Genomic DNA, 24,672 nt, shown 5'->3' with positions numbered 1-24,672 from the left:
ATGTCAGTCAGATTGAGATCGGGGAGTGTCACGGATGGCAGGGGCTCTAGAACGCGGCTGGAGCTGGTTGAGAATCGGTGCATCCCCGAGGCCGTGACTGGTCCAGGGTCACCCGGGCTGGCAGGAGGTGCGCTGCCTTCCCGTTGGTGGCCCCCATCAGCCCCGCCCCCGGAGGCGCTGACCTAGCGCTGACCCCGTGTGGAGAGGGGGCCTCGCTCCGCTGTCCCCAAGCAGTGGCAACAAAGTGTCGCGCCCCGCCCCGCCCCGCCCCCCAGTCTCCCCTCCCTGCGCCACCCCCGGCTCGTGCTGACACCGCAGCCCCAAGACCACACCCTGGGGCCAGGGTCCGAGCGCAGCCTCTGCAGCCCCGGCCAACGCCGCCAGCGAGAGTCCCAGGTGAGGTCCTTCGGACGTGGAGGGAGGGGGCTTGGGGACCACCCGGGCCTCAGTTTCCCCGCTGAAGAGGGAGGGGCCGAGGGCCTGCTCCTCCCAGCAGTGCGCCCTGAGGCCCTGGGCCGCCTGACAGCGGGGCCAAGGATGCCCCGCCGTCCCCGCGGGCGCCCTGCGTTCTGGGCTCTCACCTCCGCCTCTGCTCCCACGGTCCCCCCCTAGCACGGCCGTGTCCCGAGGCCCCTCCCCCACCGACGGGCTGTCCCTAGTGGCCCTCCCCCACCGACGGGCTGTCCCTAGCGGCCCTCCCCCCACTGACAGGCTGTCCCTAGTGGCCCTCCCCCCCACTGACAGGCTGTCCCTAGTGGCCCTCCCCCCACTGACAGGCTGTCCCTAGCGGCCCTCTCCATTTGGCAGACTCTGTTCTAAAACGCCCCCCCCCCCTTGTAAGGGTGCTTCTCCCTTTGTAGTCTCATCTAGGGCCCCTCCCCCCTTGACAATCGGATTTCTAGTACCCCCCACTCTGTGTTCTTGCACCCCTCCCCCTATGGCACTGTCTTCTAAAGCTTTTTTCCCCATTGACAGTCTGTTTCTAGACTAGTTCTAGATTTGACTAAGACTCTAGTACCCCTCCCCATTTGGCAGGCCCCCCATTCTCTGTTCTAAGCCCCTCTCACTTCTGACCTGTCACAGACCTGGAGAGCCACCTGACTTGCCTTATTTGCTAACTGTGTGACCTTGGGGGGGGTCCCATCCCTTCTGACCTCAGGTTCTGGATTGTTCCTGTGGCTCCTAGCTCGAGGCCCTCTGACTTGGGAAATTCCCCTCCTGCAGCCCAGACTCTGCTTTCCGCTCCCACAGACTCTTCCATGGAGAACCCCGAGGGCCCCCAAGCCGGGATCTCTCCCGTGATGGGTGAGTCCCCCCCCAAACCTTCCACTGCCACCTGCACAGGGTGAGGGGCTGCCAGAGATCACGCCCCAGGACTCAACTCTGACATTCAGTGGCTGCTCTGATCCCCCTCCCCGCCCCGCCATCCCGTTCTAAGACCTCTCCCAGCTCTGACATCCCTTTCTAAGACCCCTCCCAGCTCTGACATGCCCTGTTCTAAGCTCCTCCCAGCTCCATATTTCCTGTTCTAAGCCCCTCCCAGTTCCATATTTCCTGTTCTAAGCCCCTCCCAGCTCCATATTTCCTGTTCTAAGCCCCTCCCAGTTCCATATTTCCTGTTCTAAGCCCCTCCCAGTTCCATATTTACTGTTCTAAACCCCTCCCAGCTCCATATTTCCTGTTCTAAGCCCCTCCAAGTTCCATATTTCCTGTTCTAAGCCCCTCCTAGTTGTACATTTCCTGTTGTAAGCCTCTCCCAGTTCCATATTTCCTGTTCTAAGCCCCTCCCAGTTCCATATTTCCTGTTCTAAGCCCCCCAGCTCCATATTTCCTGTTCTAAGCTCCTTCCCAGCTCCATATTTCCTGTTCTAAGCCCCCCAGCTCCATATTTCCTGTTCTAAGCCCCTCCCAGTTCCATATTTCCTGTTCTAAGCCCCTCCCAGTTCCATATTTCCTGTTCTAAGCCCCTCCCAGCTCCATATTTCCTGTTCTAAGCCCCTTCCAGTTCCATATTTCCTGTTCTAAGCCCCTCCCAGTTGTACATTTCCTGTTCTAAGCCCCTCCCAGCTCCATACTTCCTGTTCTAAGCTCCTTCCCAGCTCCATATTTCCTGTTCTAAGCTCCTTCCCAGCTCCATATTTCCTGTTCTAAGCCCCCCAGCTCCATACTTCCTGTTCTAAGCTCCTTCCCAGCTCCATATTTCCTGTTCTAAGACCCCTCCCAGCTCCATATTTCCTGTTCTAAGCCCCTCCTAGTTGTACATTTCCTGTTGTAAGCCTCTCCCAGTTCCATATTTCCTGTTCTAAGCCCCTCCCAGTTCCATATTTCCTGTTCTAAGCTCCTTCCCAGCTCCATATTTCCTGTTCTAAGCCCCTCCCAGCTCCATACTTCCTGTTCTAAGCTCCTTCCCAGCTCCATATTTCCTGTTCTAAGCTCCTTCCCAGCTCCATATTTCCTGTTCTAAGCCCCTCCCAGCTCCATATTTCCTGTTCTAAGCCCCTCCCAGTTCCATATTTCCTGTTCTAAGCCCCTCCCAGTTCCATATTTCCTGTTCTAAGCTCCTTCCCAGCTCCATATTTCCTGTTCTAAGCCCCCAGCTCCATATTTCCTGTTCTAAGCCCCTCCCAGTTCCATATTTCCTGTTCTAAGCCCCTCCCAGTTCCATATTTCCTGTTCTAAGCCCCTCCCAGCTCCATATTTCCTGTTCTAAGCCCCTTCCAGTTCCATATTTCCTGTTCTAAGCCCCTCCCAGTTGTACATTTCCTGTTCTAAGCCCCTCCCAGCTCCATACTTCCTGTTCTAAGCTCCTTCCCAGCTCCATATTTCCTGTTCTAAGCTCCTTCCCAGCTCCATATTTCCTGTTCTAAGCCCCCCAGCTCCATACTTCCTGTTCTAAGCTCCTTCCCAGCTCCATATTTCCTGTTCTAAGCCCCTCCCAGCTCCATATTTCCTGTTCTAAGCCCCTCCCAGCTCCACATTTCCTATTCTAAGACCCCTACCAGCTCCATATTTCGTGTTCTAAGCCCCCCCCAGCTCCATATTTCCTGTTCTAAGCCCCTCCCAGCTCCACATTTCCTGTTCTAAGATCCCTCTCAGCTCCATATTTTCTGTTTTAAGTCCCCCCAGCTCCATATTCCGTGTTCTAAACCCCTCCCAGCTCAATATTTCCTGTTCTAAGACCCCTCCCAGCTCCACATTTCCTGTTCTAAGTCCCTCCCAGTTCCATAATTCCTGTTCTAATCCCCTCCCAGCTCAATATTTCCTGTTCTAAGACCCCTCCCAGCTCCATATTTCCTGTTCTAACCCCCCCAGTTCCATATTTCCTGTTCTAAGACCCCTCTCAGTTCCATATTTCCTGTTCTAAGCTCCTCCAAGTTCCATATTTCCTGTTCTAAGCCCCTCCCAGCTCCACATTTCCTGTTCTAAGATCCCTCTCAGCTCCATATTTTCTGTTTTAAGTCCCCCCAGCTCCATATTCCGTGTTCTAAGCCCCTCCCAGCTCCATATTTCCTGTTCTAAGCCCCTCCCAGCTCCACATTTCCTGTTCTAAGATCCCTCTCAGCTCCATATTTTCTGTTTTAAGTCCCCCCAGCTCCATATTCCGTGTTCTAAACCCCTCCCAGCTCAATATTTCCTGTTCTAAGACCCCTCCCAGCTCCACATTTCCTGTTCTAAGTCCCTCCCAGTTCCATAATTCCTGTTCTAATCCCCTCCCAGCTCAATATTTCCTGTTCTAAGACCCCTCCCAGCTCCATATTTCCTGTTCTAACCCCCCCAGTTCCATATTTCCTGTTCTAAGACCCCTCTCAGTTCCATATTTCCTGTTCTAAGCTCCTCCAAGTTCCATATTTCCTGTTCTAAGCCCCTCCCAGCTCCATATTTCCTGTTCTAACCCCCCCAGTTCCATATTTCCTGTTCTAAGACCCCTCCCAGCTCCACATTTCCTATTCTAAGACCCCTACCAGCTCCATATTTCGTGTTCTAAGCCCCCCCCAGCTCCATATTTCCTGTTCTAAGCCCCTCCCAGTTGCATATTTTCTATTTTAAGCCCCTCCTACCTCCACATTTCCTGTTCTAAGCCCCTCCCAGCTCCACATTTCCTGTTCTAAGACCCCTCTCAGCTCCATATTTTCTGTTTTAAGTCCCCCCAGCTCCATATTTCGTGTTCTAAACCCTTTCCAGCTCCATATTTCCTGTTCTAACCCCCCCAGTTCCATATTTCCTGTTCTAACCCCCCCAGTTCCATATTTCCTGTTCTAAGCTCCTCTCAGCTCCACATTTCCTGTTCTAAGACCCCTCTCAGCTCCATATTTTCTGTTTTAAGTCCCCCCAGCTCCATATTCCGTGTTCTAAGCCCCTCCCAGCTCCATATTTTCTGTTTTAAGCCCCCCTAGTTCCATATTTTCTTTTCTAAGTCCCCCCTTCCATTCTCTGCTTCTAGGTGCCAAGTTGAATCAGTTCCTGGCTGTGCTGGAGGAGCACCGGGCCTCCCCGGCCCCCCCGCCGGAGCTGGTGCACTTGGCTGCCAGGCTGTGCCAGGAGCTGGCGACCGTGCCCCTGCTGCTGCTGGAGCCGCTGGCCGAGGGGGTGCTGGGCAGCCCCCACTGGCAGTACTTCCTCTCCAACATAGAGATGGTCAGGATGTGCGTCCTGGTCCTCGCCTGCCAGGGGCAGTACCCGTCGGCCTGCCGGCTTCTCGAGGTAGGCGGGGAGGGGCTCGGGGGCCGTCCCCTCGGCTTCGAGGCTGCCTGTCGCACTGGGCAAGCAGAAGAGCCGTCATCCCGTGACGTCCCCTCCTCCAGCAGCCTCCGCGTGGCTGACCAGAGGAGACCCCTTATCTGGCCTTGAGTCCACGTTCTTGTCTGCCCGGAGCTCTCCTGCCTTCCCCTCCCACGTGTCCTGGCCAGTGTCCCCCAAGGCCTCCGGCTCTCGTCTCCTCCCATTCCTCTCGGGCTGCCCCCAGCGCCCAAGGCCCCTGGCTTCTGTCAGGTGCCCCCCCAGAGCCCTTCCTCTCCAGGAAGCCGGCTCCCGCCCCCCTTCACTCTGGAGCCTTCCCTCAGGAATCGCCTCCAGCCTGGCTTCTGGCCTGTCTCCGGCTTGTTGATTGGGGGGGGGCAGGGCCTGGCCACCCCCATGCTTAGCCCGGTGCCCGACCCTTGTGGGGCTTGTGGTGCCCAGCTCTGTGGCCCCCACGCCGTCCTGCCCAGGGGGTTTCCTTGGCACAGAGGGCAGTGCTTGGACATTTTCTTCTCTGGATTGAGGCAATCCAAGGTGGCCTGTCCAGGATCACACAGCTAGGGGGCATACAGACCCCATTCGAGCCCAGGTCTTCCTGGCTGCCTCCTGGCACACAGTAGGTGCTTAATAAATGTGGCAGGTCGGTCTTTTTGGCACCAAGGCTCGCTCCCAGGATGCTGCCCCGACCCTGGCAAGTCCGGGGTTCTCCATGGGCCTCTTTTTTATCGGTCAAACGTGAGTCAGTCGGAGTAGATCCGGAACCCTAGATCCTGGATCCAGAGCTGGAAAGGCCCGCAGGGGCCACCTCTCCCAGCCCCCTCACGTTGCGGAGGGGACCCAGATCCGGGACGCGCGGTGCCTGGCCGAGACCCTCCCCAGGGCTGGGCCGGAAGCCGCTGCTCGGGCTCCTGCGGTTCCAGGATGAGAACCTCCCCGCTCCCTCCGCAGCACTGCAGGGAGGCCGGAGACTCGGAGCAGCTGATCCACCTCTGGCATGAGATTCACTACCGCAAGGCCATGGAGAAGTACCGGGTGGGCGCCCTGACCCCCGTGCAGAAGTTCCGCTGCCGGAAGAGGTACCGGGGACCCCGAGCGAGCTCTGTCCTGGGGGGCCGGGGGCCGGCTGCCGCTCATGCTCCGCTCCCCGGGGCCCTCTTCTCTCTCACCAAGGAACCCTCCTCCTCCCTCCCTCTGCCCGGAGGGCATGAAGAGCCGCAACTTCTCCAAAGATGTGCGCCACAAGCTCCTGGGCTTCGCTTCAAGGGTGACCATGAACCCCAACAGGGAGCAGCGGGTAGGTGGGGGGGCCGGGCTCCCCTAGCAGGGAAGGGGGTGGGGACAGGGCCTCAAGGGGAGCAGCAGGCAGGTGGGGGGGCCAGACCCTGCCCCCCTGAGCACTGAGCACTTCAGGGACTTTGGGGGAACCCAGGCTGGCTGCCCCTTGGCCACTTCGTTCAAGGAAGGTGTGAGCAGCCGTTTTGGGCCCCCTGGGCCTTTGCCCAGCTGGGTCCGTTTGAGAGCGAGGCTCCAGAAAAAGAACGAGAACTCGGGCTGAGGGTCTAGCCCAGAGCTGCCTTGTGACCCACGACCCCTGGAGGGCCTAGGTCTGTCATGAGGTCATCCCAAGCTGTCTGGCCGATCCGTCACTCTGGTCATTGGGCATTCCCGGACCTGGCAGAGCAGCCTCCCGGCCTCCTCCCCCAACACAGACGTTTCCCCAGCACGGGCTTCTGGGCTGGCAGAGCCCGGGCACGGTGGGGTTCGCCGAGCGCCCTCCCCCCAGCAGCCTGTGGGGGTCGTGTGGCGGCGGCCTCGTTCCCGGTCCCTGACTTCCCCCTGCCTCCCTGGGCCGCAGGGGAGACTGGCGCTGGAGACGGGCCTGCAGGTCCACCAGATCTACAACTGGTTCGCCAACTACCGCCGCCGGCAGCGATCATCCGTCCAGAGGCAGGAGCGGTTACAGGTGCCCCCCCGAGATGAGGAACCGGCAGCCAACCTTGCGGCCCAGCCTTGGCCTGAGCCCGGGCCTTGCAACCTCCAGCCCGAGGGTAGGCTTCCCTTTAGTCCAGAGAGGGGGCAGGTCAGCGGAGAAGTGCTAGGGGCCCCGCACCCTTCCTGACCCCTACAGCCCCTCCTTGTCTGCTTTCAGCCGGATTCCAGGGAGATGTTCCCCTGGGGCCCCCCAACCGCCCCCTGGGGCCTTGTGAGCTGGCATGGGAGCCGCCCATCCTGGGCCTGAGGTGCCCTCAGGAGGAGGGGCTGGCCAAGATGTTGGATGCCAGGTAAGGTCAGCGGGACCATGTGTACAAGGGCTAATGGGGGATTTGGGCCGGGGGGGCCAGAGGGCCTCAGTCCTCAAGGAGCTCCCCAAGTGGGGAACAAGACACGAGGAGAGAGCTCGTCTGAGGGAGGGAGAATCCTGCCTGCGGAGGCGTCACCGGGGAAGAGGCCCCGGACCTGGGCCTTGAAGGATGAGGCTTGGGGAGACGGGGTCAGCAGGAGGGGAGCCATCCCTGGCCGAGGCAAAGGGGCGGAGGGCGGAGACGGGGGAGTGCAGCCTGGCTGGAGGCCGGGGGCGGGAAGAGGGGCCTTGCACGGCCTCCAGGCTGTCCTGTGCTCCCCGGTGAGGGGCCTCCTCTCCGGCCCTGGCTCCCGCTTTGCCGGGGAAGCTCCGGTCCTGGCCGTGGCAGGTTTGCGGGGTCCGGCCCCTCCTCTTCCCTGTGGCTCTCCGAGGCTCTCTCCTCTTCCTGTTTGGGCTTTTTGAAAGTCTCGGGCCCCCCTCCCCCCGTTTCTTCAGGCCCGTAATTTTGCTCCCATGTTTCTGGCTGCCCCCCCACTGCCCGGCCCTTTTTGGCTCCGCCCCCAGGTATGGGAGAAGCAGCGAGATGCAGGTTCAGAAGCCAGGCCCGGACCCCCGGACCCTCATGCTGACGGCAGGAGCCGGCTTCCCCATGGAAGGCCCCAGAGCTGCCATGTGCCCTCCGGCCTGCGGCGGCAGGCCCGGGCCTCTGCTTCCCACCTTGGCGCCCTGGCCCGAGAACTTCGTCCTGGGCCCCTGTGGGCCACTGCCGGGCCAGGTTCATGAAAGGATCTACAGCCGAGAGCTGGAGCTCCTGCCCCCGCCGCTCCCAGGAGCCCCCCAGGAGCCGCCCCCCATGGGGCCCTTCTCTGCCTTCTGGGATCCCAGGGCCTCAGGTCAGCATTCAGCCTCCGCACTGTGAGCCCCCGGCTAAGAACATCTGACCTAGATGAAAACCCTTGTGTTATTCAGATGGGGAAACCGAGGCTGAGGAAGGGAATGGGATTCAGGACACTTAGAGCCCAGCCAGGACTGGCCCTGAGCCAGCCCGGACCCCACGTGGGCTTTCTGGGCAGAGAGACAGGAGGGGGCCGCCCTTCCCTTCTCAGACCACTGCAGTGGAGGCAGCCGAGGCAGACGGGGTGAAGGGACTCGTCCGGGGTCACACAGCGGCCGGCCTTCAGGGACCTGGGTCCTTCCTTACTCTTCCCAGGAAATCGCAAACCCCAAATGCTCCGTTTCACTGAAGGGGGGGCCACACAGAGAGGTGGGGGAGCCCATCCCCCGCAGCATCTGTGAACCAGAGGGAAGGGATCTTTTGGGGGGCCCTCCAGCAGAGCAGTTTGTCAGCTTCTGAGACTTAGAATCTGAGACAGTCCACAACCCAGGGCGCCAAGTGGAGGAAGTGGCAGGGACAGGACTTGCACCCAGGACTTTCTGCTTCCATCCACTGAGCCTGGAACAGAAGCACTTAGTAAACGCTAATTTGAGTTTTGGAAGGGCTCTAGAACAGGGGGTGTCAGGGCTGGGAGGGCCTGAGAACAGGGGAGGGCAGCCCAGAATATTGGCGCAGTTGAAGGAAGGACAGAGTGGGAAGCCTGGGGGCCCAGCTTTGCCACTCACTCGCTTGCTCTCACTCCCTGAGATTCCGTTTCCATAAAGGGATGCCGCCGGAGCAGGCGGGCGTCCCGGCTGGGTAGGGGCGGCAGGAGCCCCTGGTTCTCTGACTTGGAGGGAGCTTTTTTTGGGGGGCCCACCTTCCCCGGGGGATCTTCAGCAAGCAGGCACACGGAGGGCGGGCCTCCCTGCCCTCGGGGCTGCCCGGGAAGCTCCTCATTGGTTTCCCCCCCCCAGGTTATCAGGCCCCCCCAGACAGGAGCCCTCCCAGGGCAGGCATGGGGCCCCATCCCGAAGTGGCAGCGGGCAGCTTCATGCTCAGGGAGGAGCAGCTGGGAGCCCTGGAGTGTGTCCTTCCACAGAGGTAGGGAACAGAAGCGGGCGGGGCTGTGGGGCCTGGGAGGAAGGCCCAAGTGGGCCCTGTGTTCATTGCCAAGGAAACATGTTTGCAGCCTCTCTGGCTTCCCCCCCCCAGGGCGCAAAGCCCCGGCCCTGCCTAAGGGCCGAACCCACAAGGAAGCGCAGGGAGGGAGCCCGCCGCTGGTGGCCAGGTGTGGGCCCAGCAGGCCCGAGGCCCTGGGGCTTGGTTTCATGCAAGGGGCAAAGAGTCCTCAGAGGTCCCCGGCTGCCTTCCCCTGTACAGATGGGACTTAGACCCAGAGAGGGCGTGACCCTGGGCAAGGTAACAGGCAGGAAGGGGGAGGGGGAGACCTGGCCCTTCCTAGGCCTGGAACCTGGACAGCCCCTTCTCTGGGTCTCAGCTTCCTCAGCTGCAAATAGAGTAAATCTAATTACGTGATCTCTAAGGTCTCAGCCCTGACACCCCCTTTTTAGGCCCTTCCCAGCTCTGATACCCCCTGTTCTAGACCTTTCCCAGCTCTGATACCCCCTGTTCTAGAGCTCTTCCCTGTGTGACACTCTCTGGTTGGTATTCCAGCCCAGCTGGTTCCTTGGTTCCTGTCTGGGGGTTTAACTGAGGGTTTAACTCTCTGGCTCTTCTGACAAACCAGGCACAGGAAAGTGGGATTCTGGGAGGGAGCCCTCGAATATGATGTCCATGCTCTGATGGAGGCAAGTGACCAGGGTCACATGGCTAACCAGTGTCACAAGCGGCCCTTGAGTCCAAGTCTTGTTTATCTATCTATCTATCTAATTATCTGCCTACCTGTCTGTCTCTGTCTATTTATCCATCTATCCATCCATCCATCCATCTATCTACCTACCTACTTACCTACCTTTCTGTCTATCCATCTATCCATCATCTATTCATCTTACCTACCTGTCTGTCTGTCTATTTATTCATCTGTTTATCTGTCCATCTGTTAGGATTACCAGGTGAGAACTCAGGTTGACTTGACAATTCTCTGGCTCAGACCTTTACCTTGTTACCAGGTGAGAATTCAGGTTGTCTGGACAGTGACAAGGTGAGAACTCACCTGGTAATCCTAACATCCATCTATCCATCTTACCTACCTGTCTGTCTATTTATTCATCTATCTATCTATCTGTCTGTCCGTTCATCCGTCTGTTTGTTCATCTGTCCGTCTATCTATTAATCTATTCATCCATCCATCTATCTCTCTACCTACCTATTTACCTACCTGTCTATCTATCCATCCATCATGTATCCATCTTACTTACCTGTCTGTCTATTTATTCATCTCTTTATCTGTCCATTTATTTATCTACCTACTTACCTACCTGTCTGTCTATTTATCCATCTATCTATCTATCTATCTATCTATCTATCTATCTATCTATCTATCTAATTATCTGCCTACCTGTCTGTCTCTGTCTATTTATCCATCCATCCATCCATCCATCCATCCATCCATCCATCTATCTACCTACCTAATTACCTACCAACTTGTCTGTCTGTCTATCCATCCATCCATCCATTTATCCATCCATCTGTCTATCTATCCATCCATCTATCTATCTACCTACCTAATTACCTACCTACCTGTCTGTCTGTTCTATTTATCCATCTATCTATCTATCTATCTATCTATCTATCTATCTATCTATCTATCTATCTATCTATCTAATTATCTGCCTACCTGTAGGTCTCTCTGTCTATTTATCCATCTATCCATCCATCCATCCATCCATCCATCCATCCATCCATCTATCTCTCTACCTGCCTACTTACCTACCTGTCTATCTATCCATCCATCATGTATCCATCTTACTTACCTGTCTGTCTATTTATTCATCTCTTTATCTGTCCATCTATTTATATACCTACTTACCTACCTGTCTGTCTATTTATCCATCCATCTATCTATCTATCTATCTATCTATCTATCTATCTATCTATCTATCTATCTAATTATCTGCCTACCTGTCTGTCTCTGTCTATTTATCCATCTATCCATCCATCCATCCATCTATCTACCTACCTACTTACCTACCTTTCTGTCTATCCATCTATCCATCATCTATCCATCTTACCTACCTGTCTGTCTGTCTATTTATTCATCTGTTTATCTGTCCATCTGTTAGGATTACCAGGTGAGAACTCAGGTTGACTTGACAATTCTCTGGCTCAGACCTTTACCTTGTTACCAGGTGAGAATTCAGGTTGTCTGGACAGTGACAAGGTGAGAACTCACCTGGTAATCCTAACATCCATCTATCCATCTTACCTACCTGTCTGTCTATTTATTCATCTATCTATCTATCTGTCTGTCCGTTCACCTGTCTGTTTGTTCATCTGTCCGTCTATCTATTAATCTATTCATCCATCCATCTATCCATCCATCCATCCATCCATCCATCCATCCATCCATCCATCCATCCATCCATTCATCCATCTATCTACCTACCTAATTACCTACCAACTTGTCTGTCTATCCATCCATCCATCCATCCATTTATCTATCTATCTATCTATCTATCTATCTATCTATCTATCTATCTATCTATCTATCTAATTATCTGCCTACCTGTAGGTCTCTCTGTCTATTTATCCATCTATCCATCCATCCATCCATCTATCTCTCTACCTACCTACTTACCTACCTGTCTATCCATCCATCATGTATCCATCTTACTTACCTGTCTATTTATTCATCTCTTTATCTGTCCATCTATTTATCTACCTACTTACCTACCTGTCTGTCTATTTATCCATCTATCTATCTATCTATCTATCTATCTATCTATCTATCTATCTATCTGTCTATTTATCTATCTACCTACTTACTTATCTGTCTGTCTATTTATCTGTCCATCTCTCTATGTGTCTATCTATGTATCTGTCTATTTATCTATCTACCTATCTACTTACCTGTCTGTCTATTTATCCATTTATCTATCTATCTGTCTGCCTGTCTGTCTATTCATCTATCATGTTTGTTTATCTATCTATTGATCTATCTCTCTATTCATTTATCTATCTACCTATCTACTTACCTACATGTCTATTTATCCATTTATCTATCTATCTGTCTATCTGTCCATCTCTCTATCTATCCATCTATCTGTCTATTTATTGATATGTCTATTTATTTATCCATCTGTCTCTCTATTCATCTATCTATCTATCTGTCTGTTTATCTATTTATCTATCTACCTACTTACCTATCTGTCTGTCTGTCTATTTATCTGTCCATCTCTCTATGTGTCTATCTCTGTTTGTCTATTTATCTATCTACCTATCTACTTTCCTGTCTGTCTATCCATTTATCTATCTATCTATCTATCTATCTATCTATCTATCTATCTATCTATCTATCTATCTATCTATCTGTCTGTCTGCCTGTCTATCTATCTGTCTGTCTGTCTATTCATCTATCATGTTTGTTTATCTATCTATCTATCTATCTATCTGTCTCTGTCTGTCTGTCTGTCTTGTCTATCTATTTATCTATCTACCTACTTATCTATCTGTCTGTCTATCTGTCCATCTATCTATCCATCTATCTGTCTATTTATTGATATGTCTATTTATCCATCTATCTATCTATCTATCTATCTATCTATCTATCTATCTATCTATCTATCTATCTACCTACACCTACCTTTGTCTATCTATCCATCTCTCTATCTGTCTATTCATCTAGCTGTCTATTTATCTGTCAGTCTGTGTGTTTGTCGATCTATCTGTGTGTCTTTCTAGTTATCCTTCTATCTATTGGTCTGTCTGTCCACTTATCTATCCATCTATATACCTATCTGTCTAGTTATCAAGCTATATGTCTGTCTGTATCCATTTATCTATCCATCTATCTATCTATTTATCTATCTGTCAGTTTGTGTGTCTGTTGATCTGTCTGTCTGTGTGTCTGTCTAGTTATCCATCTATCTATCTATATGTCTGTCTGTACATTTATCTATCTATCTATCTATCTATCTATCTATCTATCTATCTATCTATCTGTCTAGTTATCAAGCTATCTGTCTGTCTGTATGTCCATTTATCTATCCATCTATCTGTTTATCTATCTATCTTCTGTCTAGTTATCAAGCTGTCTCTATGTCCTTTTATCCACCTATCTATCTGTCTATTTATCTGTCAGTTTGTGTGTCTGTCTGGCAATCAATCTGTCTTTCTGTCTACCTCTGTCTATCTGTGTGTCTTTCTAGTTATCCATCTATCTGTCTGTCTGTCTGTCCGTCTCCATTTATCTATCTATCTATCTATTTATCTGTCTGTCTAGTTATCAAGCTATCTGTCTGTCTATGTCCTTTTATCTATCCATCTATCTGTCTATTTATCTATCTGACAGTTTGTGTGTCTGTTGATCTATCTGTCTGTCTGTCTGTCTAGTTATCCATCTATCTATCTCTATCTATCTATCCATCTATCTATCTGTCTGTCTGTCTAGTTATCCATTTATCTATCTATATATCTGTCTGTCTATTTATTCATCTATTTATCTGTCCATCTGCCTATCTACCTACTTACTTGTCTATCTGTCTGTCTGTCTATTTATCTGACAGTTTGTGTGTCTGTTGATCTATCTGTCTGTCTGTCTGTCTAGTTATCCATCTATCTATCTCTATCTATCGATCCATCTATCTATCTGTCTTTCTGTCTAGTTATCCATTTATCTATTTATATATCTGTCTGTCTATTTATTCATCTATTTATCTGTCCATCTATCTACCTACTTACCTACTTGTTTGTCTTTCTTTCTGTCTGTCTGTCTATCTATCTATCTATCCATCTATCTATTTATCTATCTATCTTCTGTCTAGTTATCAAGCTGTGTGTCTGTATGTCCTTTTATCTATCCACCCATCTATCTGTCTATTTATCTGTCAGTTTGTGTGTCTGTCTGGCAATCAATCTGTCTTTCTGTTTATCTCTGTCTATCTGTGTGTCTTTCTAGTTATCCATTTATCTGTCTGTCTGTCCATTTATCTATCCATCTATCTATTTATCTATCTATCTGTCTAGTTATCAAGCTGTCTGTATGTATGTCCTTTTATCTATCCATCTATGTGTATGTCTGTCTAGTTATCCATTTATCTATCTATATATCTGTCTGTCTATTTATTCATCTATTTATCTGTCCATTTATCTATCTACCTACTTACTTACTTGTCTGTCTGTCTGTCTATTTATCTATCTGTCAGTTTGTGTGTCTGTTGATCTATCTGTCTGTCTGTCTAGTTATCCATCTATCTATCTCTATCTATCCATCTATCTATCTATCTGTCTGTCTATTCATCTATTTATCTGTCCATCTATCTATCTACCTACTTACCTATTTGTCTGTCTGTCTGTCTTTCTATCTATCTATCTATCTGTCTGTCTGTCTATTTATCTATCTGTCAGTTTGTGTGTTTGTTGATCTGTCTGTCTGTCTGTCTAGTTATCCATCTATCTATCTCTGTCTATCTGTCTGTCTATCCATCTATCTATCTGTCTAGTTATCAAGTTATCTGTCTGTCCATTTATCTATCCATCTATCTATTTATCTATCTTTCTGTCTAGTTATCAAGCTATCTGTCTGTCTGTCCTTTTATCTATCCATCTATTTATCTATTTATCTGTCAGTTTATGTGTCTGGCGATCTGTCTTTCTATCTCTGTCTGTCTGTGTGTCTTTCTAGTTATCCATCTATCTGTCTGTCTGTCCATTTATCTATCCATCTATCTATTTATCTATCTGTCTAGTTATCAAGCTATCTGTCTGTCTGTATGTCCTTTTATCTATCCATCTATCTGTATGTCTGTCTAGTTATCCACTTATCTATCTATATATCTGTCTGTCTATTCATCTATTTATCTGTCCATCTATCTATCTACCTACTTACCTATTTGTCTGTCTGTCTGTCTTTCTATCTATCTATCTGTCTGTCTGTCTAGTTATCCATCTATCTATCTCTATCTATCCATCTATCTATCTGTCTGTCTGTCTAGTTATCCATCTATCTATCCATCTATATATCTGTCTGTCTGTCTAGTTATCCATTTATCTATCTGTATATCTGTCTGTCTATTTATTCATCTATTTATCTGTCCATCTGTCTGTCTACCTACTTACTTACTTGTCTATCTGTCTGTCTATCTGTCAGTTTGTGTGTCTGTTGATCTGTCTGTCTGTCTGTCTAGTTATACATCTATCTCTATCTATCTATCCATCTATCTATCTATCTATCCATCTATCTATCTGTCTGTCTGTCTAGTTATCTATTTATCTATTTATATATCTGTCTGTCTATTTATTCATCTATTTATCTGTCCATCTATCTACCTACTTACCTACTTGTTTGTCTTTCTGTCTGTCTGTCTGTCTATCTATCTATCTATCTATCTATCTATCTATCTATGTATCTGTCTGTCTAGTTATCTAGCTATCTGTCTGTCTGTATGTCCTTTTATCTATTTGTCTGTCAGTTTGTGTGTCTTTCTGTTGATCTATCTATCTATCTATCTATCTATCTATCTATCTATCTATCTGTCTGTCTGTCTGCCTGTCTGCCTGTCAGTCATTCTGTCTGTCTGTCTGTCTGTCTGTCTGTCTATCTATCTATCTATCTATCTATCTATCTATCTATCTATCTATCTATCTGTCAGTTTGTTTGTCTGTTGATCTACCTGTCTCTCTGCCTTTCTGTCTGTGTGTCTGTCTAGTTATCTATCTATCTCTATCTTTCTATCTGTCTGTCTGTTTATCTTTCTATCTGTCTGTCTATCTATCTATCTATCTATCTATCTATCTATCTATCTATCTATCTATCTATCTGTCTATGTTTAATTCAGAGCTTTTCCTTTTCCAAATCCACGCCAAGAAAGTTTTGCACATTCCCTTTTGCAAAGCCTCTCTTGCCAAACTTTTCTCCCTCCCTTACCCCAACACCCCCCCCCCCCTCATGGCCAGTGATCCAATTCAGGTTAAATGTGTGCATGTACTTCCCTGCACCCTGCACAAGAAAAACCAGATCACAAAGGGAAAAAAAGAGAAAGAAAACAAAAAGCGGGCAGACATGAACAAAGGGGGAAGGCCCTGTGTTGTGGTCCCCTCCGAGTCCCCCAGCCTCTCTCTGGGTGCAAACGGCTCTCTCCGTCCCAAGTCTGCCGAACTTGGATCTCAGATCCTTGGTCTGGACTTCACTTTCTCCTGGGGAAAGAGGGGCAAATGCCAGCCCCGTTCTAGAGAGCAGGCTCATTCAGGGTGGGAACAGCTCACGTTCCCATGGTTGATGACAAAGGCCAGGAGGAAGCTGTATGGCTCATGGGGCGGCCCTGGATGGTTGCACTCGGGGGTCCCTCCAGCTGGCCGGCTCTGGCCCGCTTGATTTCCCTGAACATTCATTCCCCACCAAGGACCAGCACGTTCCTTCCTGGTGTGCGCACGAGGAGTCTGGGTAGCGCCCCGTTTATGGTCAGCATATCTTTGGGGGCTGATTCCAGCGAGACAGTGTGGGCGAGGCGCTTTGCAAACCCGGTGGCCTGGCGTCAAGGGCCCTTCAGGTCACCCCAACCTGGAAGCTGGGGACAGTGGCCTTGACCCTGGCGGTTACAGAGAGACCCTTGGCAGGCTGGGACGCTCCAGCAGTGGGCTGGTCAGGCCTTCCCTCGGGCAGATAGCCGCCCCTCTCTGCCCGAGAAACCCAATCACTTCCTACCAGGCAGAGCCGGCCCTCCCTTGGGTGTTTCTGGCACTCCACTCCAGCCTTTCCAGCTGCTCCCCTTACAGGGAGCTCTGGGCCCCCCGGCACCACTGAGGCACGAAGGCAAGCCCAGCTATTGCTGTTTTCCAGTTCCTCAGAGATGGTGCTGGAGAAGCCCTCGAGTCCTCCCCAGATTTCCATCCTGGACGAGCCCCAAGCTTTGGAATACCGCCAGGTGAGGGTCCCCAGCAGGCGCTGAGTCCTTTGGACCGGGCACTGAGGTTCTGAGCTTCCCTTGACCCAGTTCTGCCCGCGAGGGACACCTGGGCCTTCCTCCTGGGAGCCCTGCCTTCCCCACTTATTAAACACAAAGCAGACCCTCTCAGGCACGAGGGAGTCCAGGGCCCAGCCCCTCCCCAGAATTTCCTCCCCTCCTCATTCTCCCAGGTAGAAGGGAGCAGCAGCCATCCAGGCCACGGCCTCCAATCTGGACAAGGCCCCTCCATATATAACCTCAGTTCTCATGAGAGGAACAGCATCCCTTCGTCGGAGGGGATCCTCGAGGGGAGACCCCGATTCATTTTTGTCCCCAGCAAATGCTGGGGTGCTTAGTAAAATAAAATTCAGTGGTGGTGAATACCGTAACCCCAAGGAGAGTGTCCGCTCCTTAAGCAAAGCGACTGGCTGGTTTTGTCTCCAACATCCTGGCACACAGTAGGTGCTTAGTAAAGAAAATGCAATGGTGGCCCTCCAGGCCCTCGAGGAGCCTGCTTCTCCCTGGGCCTACCTCCCCCCTTCCTTTACCTCTGGGCGTGTCCCTGTGGGCAGGAGCCATGACGTCGCTTTCTGCCCCTCAGGACTCCCTGGTGCCCGCAGAGAACCCTAGCAGAACTCTGAGCGAGCTGAATGTGGCAGAGGAGGTGGCGACCACTTCTGTACGGATGAGTATGGCGGTCTGGGGGGAGTTCTGGGGGGGTCAGGGGTCAGAGGCAGCGGCCTGCCCAAAGCTGGGCTGGCGGTCCCTCGGCTTTTCCCTCCCCCTGCTCACTTACAGCCCGGATTGAGCCGGCTTCCTCACGGGGGTTTGTGTTCCTCTCTGGGCACAAGGGGAGACTCTGGCTGCTCTGTGCCCCTCCCCCAGACTCATTGGGCTTCCTGCCTCGGGAAGCAGCCTAGTCCGTGGCCAGGAGCCCGTTTGGAGAGCTGGCTGGCTCTGACCAATCAGACGGTGAGCAATTATTAGGCACCTACTGTCTGTTTAGCATTATGCTGGGCACCGGGGAGACAAAAGCCCCCTAAAATGCCCTTCAGAAATAAAACCATCTTGTCCTCCAAGAGTTCACGTGGGCACATGCCATTCAATTCAGTAAGCATGTATTAAGTTCCTGCTGCATGCCCAGCCCTGTGTGGCTCTGGAGAGACAGGACGAAGAGGGAGCGGCCTTTCCCTCCGGGAGCTCACGCTCCAGGCTTTCAGGTTGATGAGTCACTTTCCTCCGGGAGACAAGTAGCCCAATTTCCAGGTGAGGAAACTGAGGCCCCCCCGGACCTGGTCCCTGGGCCAGGTAGTGTCAGGCTGAGATTAGAACCAGTTTCCCTGATTGATGTAGCCCGAAATTGTCCCCTTCGGCTCCTCCCCTCACCCACCCTCCTCTGGTGCACGGCAGAGGCCGAGCGTGGGACACCGGGGGAGGCAAAGTGGGGGCTCGAATGTGGGCGGCTCCTTCCTGCCCCTCGGCCCCCTCACCTGGGCCCACCCCAGATGCCCTCTGAGGCTCCCAGGTGTCCTGGGGAGGCAGGGACCCCAGAGGCCCAGCCCCCATTTTGCAGATGAAGTAAACTGAGGCTCGGAGTGAGACACCTTCCTTGGGGTTCCCCTCAGCTTGGGACAGAGGCTGAACTCGCATCTCTTGACTCCTCCCCCAGGAAACCTCGCACTTCTTCCTTGGCTGTCAAAGCTCTGGGGGGCAACCCAGTTGTAGAGGCTGTGGGGCCCCTGGGTTGGGGGGCTCATGTGCTGTGAATGGAGCCCTTAAGGGGGGCTCAGACTGCTGTGCATGGGGCTCCAGGCCCGGACTGAGCCCCCCGAGCACATGCAGATGCTAAGGCCTGGGCCGGAGGGTGGTCCTGGGGCCCAGAGGAGACCAGCTCAGAGCAGCCTGCCCGGGCAAAGGGGCCTGAGCCCCAGGAGATGACTCCCGCCCAGTCCCTCCCGACCCCTGCTTTTCCAGCTGTGGCCGAGGGGAGGGAGGCGGCTGCACCGAGGGGCACCTCGAGGCTTGCCCGGCACTCGCCGTGTTGCCATGGAGCCAGATCCGCATCTGATCCAGGCAAGGCCCAGAATCTTGTACAGACAGGGAAACCGAGGCTCAAAGATTCAAAGCAAGCTATACGGGGGCTGGGGATTGAAAACCCGTCTGTCCTGGCCCCAAACACAACAGTCCGGTGATATGGGACGTCTCCAGGAAAGAACGGAGGCGGGAGCCCTGGCTCAGATGGGGGAGCAAGCTGGGGTGCGTGGAGGGTCCTGAAGACCAAGGGATGGAACTGAGAAGGGGCAGGATGTAGGAGCTGGGAGGGGCCTAGAACAGGGGGCGTCGGGGCTGAGAGGGGCCTAGAACAGGGGGTGTCGGGGCTGAGAGGGGCCTAGAACAGGGGGTGTCGGGGCTGAGAGGGGCCTAGAACAGGGGGTGTCGGGGCTGAGAGGGGCCTAGAACAGGAGGTGCCGGGGCTGGGAGGAGCCTAGAACAGGGGTTGCCGAGGCTGAGAGGGGCCTAGAACAGGGGGTGCTGGGGCTGAGAGGGGCCTAGAACAGGAGGTGCCGGAGCTGAGAGGGGCCTAGAACAGGAGGTGCCGGAGCTGAGAGGGGCCTAGAACAGGGGGTGCTGGGGCTGAGAGGGGCCTAGAACAGGGGGTGCTGGGGCTTAGAGGGGCCTAGAACAGGGGGTGTTGGAGCTGAGAGGGGCCTAGAACAGGAGGTGCCAGAGCTGAGAGGGGCCTAGAACAGGGGGTGCTGGGGCTGAGAGGGGCCTAGAACAGGGGGTGCTGGGGCTTAGAGGGGCCTAGAACAGGGGGTGTTGGAGCTGAGAGGGGCCTAGAACAGGAGGTGCCGGAGCTGAGAGGGGCCTAGAACAGGGGGTGCTGGGGCTGAGAGGGGCCTAGAACAGGGGGTGCTGGGGCTTAGAGGGGCCTAGAACAGGGGGTGTTGGAGCTGAGAGGGGCCTAGAACAGGAGGTGCCGGGGCTGAGAGGGGCCTAGAACAGGAGGTGCCGGAGCTGAGAGGGGCCTAGAACAGGAGGTGCCAGAGCTGAGAGGGGCCTAGAACAGGGGGTGCTGGGGCTGGGAGGAGCCTAGAACAGGAGGTGCTGGGGCTGGGAGGGGCCTAGAACAGGGGGTGCTGGGGCTGAGAGGGGCCTAGAACAGGAGGTGCCGGAGCTGAGAGGGGCCTAGAACAGGAGGTGCCGGAGCTGAGAGGGGCCTAGAACAGGGGGCGTCGGGGCTGAGAGGGGCCTAGAACAGGGGGTGCTGGGGCTTAGAGGGGCCTAGAACAGGGGGTGTCGGGGCTGGGAGGGGCCTAGAACAGGGGGTGTTGGGGCTTAGAGGGACCTAGAACAGGGGGTGTCGGGGCTGGGAGGGGCCTAGAACAGGGGGTGCCGGGGCTGGGAGGGGCCTAGAACAGGAGGTGCCGGGGCTGAGAGGATCCTGAGAACCCCACAGTTCTCATCCTGGTCCTGCCCCCCACTTCCACTGTGACTTTGGACCTGCAGGGAGGGATTGGCTTGCATGTCCCTTCCCCCTCTCAGAAGGCAGTGTGGTGCATCGGTGATCCTCCCCACTCCCATGACTGACAGAGGTGGGTTCTGGGCTCGGGTCAAGAAGACCTGAGTTCAAATATTGCCCCCGACACTCTCTGTTTGGACCTGAAAGTGTGTCCATCTCCGGGCCTCAGTTTCCCCGTCTCCAGGTGGGCTTCTAGCTTGGGCTCTGATGGTGTGGCTGGAGGGTGAGGATCCTTTCCCCGAGTCCCTGGAGGTCAGGCTCGGGGCCTTAGCTCGGCCGTCCCCTGTGGCCCAGGAAGGACCCACCCAGGCCGCGGGCCCCAAGAGGCACTATCTCATTTCGAAGGCCCTGCAGAGACGGCCGGTGTTCCCTCTGTGGCTTGGCAGTGCCCCTCTGCCTCCAGGCTGGTCTCCTGGGCCTGTGCTCTGGAAGAGAGCAGACAGGGTCAGGGGCGGGCCTCGGTGACGGGAGAGGGGTCTGCCCCTGGAGACTCCCGCACCAGCCCGGGCAGGGTCTCCCAGAGCTGGGCAAGCTTCATTTTACAGATGGACACACTGAGGCCGGGACAGAGGGAGGAGCATGGTGCGAGTCACAGGGCCAGGAAGGGCAGGCAGGGAGGGACTCAGTAGAATGTCAACAGGTGTTATGCTGATGTACCTTCAGCATCTGCCAGGAACAGGCATGCAGCAGGCGCTTAATAAGTGCTTTTTGGATGCAATCTAAGCCGGTCTCCCAGATTCTTCCCAGGAGTCCTGAGAAGTCATGGAGACCTGGTTTCAAATTCCCCATTTGACCCATACTGGAAGTGTGATCCTGGCCAAGTCCCTTAGTTTAGACAGCTTTCTCCCCTCCTCCCTTCCTCCTTCCTTCCTCCCTCCGTCCCTTCCTTCCTTTCTCTCTCTTTCTTTCTTTTTCTTTCTTCCTTGCTTCCTTTCTTCCTTCTTTTCTGTTTCCTTCCTTCTTTCATTCCTTTCTTCTTTCATTTCCTTCCTTCCTTCCTCCCTTCTTTCCTTCCTTCTTTCTTTTTTTTTATTTTATTTTTCCAAATACACGTAAAGATAGTTTTCAACATTCATTTTTGTAAAACTCTTTCAGATTTTTCTCCCTCCCCCCCCCAACCCAACAAGCAATCTGATAGAGGTTAAACATGTGCAGTTCTTTCCACACATTTCCACGTTTGGCACGTTGTACAAGAAAAGTCAGATCGAAAAGGAAAAAGCCATGAGAAAGAAACAAAAACCAAGCAAACAAACGAGCAAAAACAAAAACAAAAATCTCCGCTTTGACCCACATTCAATCTCCATGATTCTCTCTCTGGATGAGGGTGGCTTTTTCCATCACAAATCTATTGGAAGGGCCACCTCGATGGTTCAGTGAATAGAGCCCCAGCCTAGAGTCAGCCTCAGATTCTTAATATTTCCCACCTATGTGACCCTGGGGAAGTCACTTAACCCCAGTTACTTCACCAAGCCCCCCCAAAACAAGTCTGTTGGAATTGCCTTGAATCTCCCCATCATTGAAAAGAGCCACGTCCATGCCAGGTGATTATAAATAATCTTGTTGTCGGTCCAATGACCTCCTGGTCCTGCTCACTGCCCTCAGCGTCAGTTGATGTAAGGCTCTCTAGGCTTTTCCGAAATCCTCCTGCTGATCATTTCATATAGAACAATAATATCCCATAACATTCATAGACCACAACTTATTCAGCCCTTCCCCTGATGGGCATCTACTCATTTTCCCCTTCTTTGCCGCCACAAAAAGGGCCGCTACAAATATTTGGCACTGCTGGATCCAAGGAGATGCACGTTTGTTTTAGCCCTTTGGCCATAGTTCCAGATTGCTCTCCAGAATGGTTGGATCCATTCACAACTCCACCAACAATGTATCAGTGTTCCCGTTTTCCCCTCCAAGATTGGTCCTCATCTTTTCCTGTCATCTTAGCCGATCTGAGAACTGTGTAGTGGGACCTCAGAGTTGTCTTAATTTGCCGGCTGCCCCAAACCTCTCCCAGCTTTCCTAGCAGCTTTCTAAGACTTTACGGTATCATGTACAACACCCTGAGGAGCCGGGAGGACTTTGTGGGCTTCATTTCACGGGGGAGGCAGTGACGTCCTGTGGTCATTGGGTGTCCACACTGGAGGGGAGCTCGGCCCGGCCCGCCTCACTGGGCGGTAGAAGGGGCAGTTTCAGACAGGGCGTGGGCCTCGCCCGAGAGCACGCAGCCCGTACCGCCGCCGGTAAGAGACGTAATTCCGTGTCTGCCGTTCCAGGTTCCGGGGGACTCCCTGAATGAGCAGACCTCCAGCGACACTTTCTGGGCCGCTCTGCTGCTATTTGAATTCTCAGGAGGCAACCGGGTCTGAGGCGCTCCTGGAGCCTGGCAGGTCAAGCCCCCGCTCGGTTCTGTTTCCTCACGTTGGAGAGGAACGCCAAGCCCGCCCCATGGGCGCCCACTTCTGGGGGCTCTGCGGGGCCACTTTTCTGTTCTCATTGTGAGTATGGGGGAGGGTGCGCCTTTTTGCTCTCCCTGGCTTGGGTCTTCCGGCCTGTTTCCAGGGAGGGCAGAGTTTGGCTTTCCTGGTTTGTTAGCTTGTTATTAGCGGGAGCATGGGTCCCCTGGGGGTCCCTCGAGCCCGAGACTCCCCCGCAGATTTACCGATCCCCACCTGGCCGGCCCATTCCCCCTCCCTGCCTAGGGTTAGAGGGAGGGCTCTGCTCTCAGCCTCAGGGGGGTTGGGGTCTGGATTCCCAGGGGCTGAGAGGAATGGCTGCCGCCCCCGCTCCGGGGTCAGCCTCCAGGTTGGCCTTTGCCAGCTTTCTCGGGGCGTCGGGGGCATCGCGCCCGGGACTGACTAAACATCGGCAGGGGCCCCTTTGCCACAGTGGGGGGGGGGGCAGGGAAGGAGGGCCGTGTGTTAGCTCCGCTTCTGATGAACTCACAGTTTGCTAAATAAAGGTTCTTGAAAGCACGACTCGGGTCGGTGATGGCGCCGGGAGGGGGGGGGGGGGAACGTGGAGAACGTCCCCATGGGGGTTCCCACCCGGCGGGAGGCCGGCACCCCACGAGGGCAGTTCTCCCCTCCACCCGCTTTCTCCTCCCTCTCCCTGGGCGGACGTGGGTGTCAGAGCATCTGGGACTCCTGGGAAACTGAGCCTCGGTTTCCCCGGCTGTAAAAAGGAGGGGCCTCAGAATCTGTGATGTCAGGGGCTCTCACGGCTGTTCCCATTCTTGGAAGGGAGCCGGAGAGTCCCCCTCCCCCTGCTGCTGCAGCCCCTCCCTGCACACCCCTGAAAGGCTCAGCCCCCTCCCAGAGGAGGGTTTGTCCAGAGACGCCCCACGGCAAGGACCCGAACTCAGAGCTTTGGGCTTGGGGCTGGGAGGAAGCCTGGGCCCGAAGGAGCCCCAGAGGGACACGGGAGAGGGCCCGGACTCAGCCGGGCTCCTTCGGATGCAGCGCCCCCTGCTGGGCTCAGAGCCGAGGCGCTGCTCTCCCTGCACCGGGCCTCTGGAGGTTCCAGGCCAGCGCAGCCCAGACCGGAGATTTTGGCGCCGGGGGAGGTGGGGGCCCCGGGACTAAACTGCGCCCCGGGGGCTTCTCTCCAAACACGGGGAGATTGGGGGCGGGACCCCAAGTTAGGGCATGGGAGGTTCCCGCGGCCACGGGGCTGGGCCTCCCCGAGGAACCCTGGGCTCGGAGCTAGACGGGACAGCTGGGGAGGTGCGAAGGTCAGGGGGTGAGCGCCCCGGCCGGGCCCCCCCAGTCCAGCGCCCTTTCCCCGTGGGGCGGGTTAGGGCCCGGGCTTTCTGGCTCCCGGCCCAGCTCAGATTCTGGGGGGGGCCATCCCCCTGCCTCGGGGAGCTGCCGTGGGGAAGCCGGGGAGGGGCTCGGGGCGAGGCCAGCGGGCCTCCCTGCCTCCGGGAGGCTGCCCCTCCGCCCCCCACTCCCCCCCCCCACCTTCTCGGGCTCTACTGAACCCAGTGGGCCCCGGGCCCCTTCTAACAAAGGAACAGTCAGCCCTTCTCCCCCCTCCCCCCTCTCCCCACCCCCACCCGGCGCGGGCGGCGTGGGGAGAGGGCCGACGAGCCCCCAGCCCGGCTCCCGCCTCGCCATTGGCCGCCGCGCCCGGCAGCGCCATGGCAACAGGACCGGCTGCGCTGGCCGGCCGCTGA

General features: G+C 54.1%; 1 protein-coding gene across 1 annotated transcript; it reads left to right on the top strand.

The window, feature by feature from the left end:
• Positions 1 to 23,490, top strand: ANHX (anomalous homeobox). Its single transcript, XM_074269362.1, has 14 exons — positions 1 to 146; positions 319 to 396; positions 613 to 776; positions 1,252 to 1,345; positions 4,386 to 4,701; positions 5,686 to 5,813; positions 5,908 to 6,031; positions 6,593 to 6,785; positions 6,887 to 7,019; positions 7,604 to 7,932; positions 8,891 to 9,017; positions 16,873 to 16,957; positions 17,580 to 17,657; positions 22,772 to 23,490. The coding sequence occupies exons 1-14, from the start codon at positions 1 to 3 to the stop codon at positions 22,862 to 22,864; spliced, it is 2,088 nt and encodes a 695-aa protein (XP_074125463.1). The 3' UTR covers positions 22,865 to 23,490.
• Positions 23,491 to 24,672: the final 1,182 nt, after the last annotated feature.

Source organism: Sminthopsis crassicaudata, chromosome 1 (assembly GCF_048593235.1).
Source record: "Sminthopsis crassicaudata isolate SCR6 chromosome 1, ASM4859323v1, whole genome shotgun sequence".
In the NCBI taxonomy this organism is placed as follows: Eukaryota; Metazoa; Chordata; class Mammalia; order Dasyuromorphia; family Dasyuridae; genus Sminthopsis; species Sminthopsis crassicaudata.
This window is presented reverse-complemented; position numbering and strand designations above follow the sequence as displayed.

Bases quoted from the DNA above. Each gene is read 5' to 3' on its own strand.
- ANHX (XM_074269362.1), top strand. From the start codon at position 1: ATGTCAGTCAGATTGAGATCGGGGAGTGTCACGGATGGCAGGGGCTCT. The intron at 7,020-7,603 runs GTAAGGTCAGCG...CTCCGCCCCCAG, and splicing joins GCCAAGATGTTGGATGCCAG to GTATGGGAGAAGCAGCGAGA. The intron at 16,958-17,579 runs GTGAGGGTCCCC...TCTGCCCCTCAG, and splicing joins AAGCTTTGGAATACCGCCAG to GACTCCCTGGTGCCCGCAGA.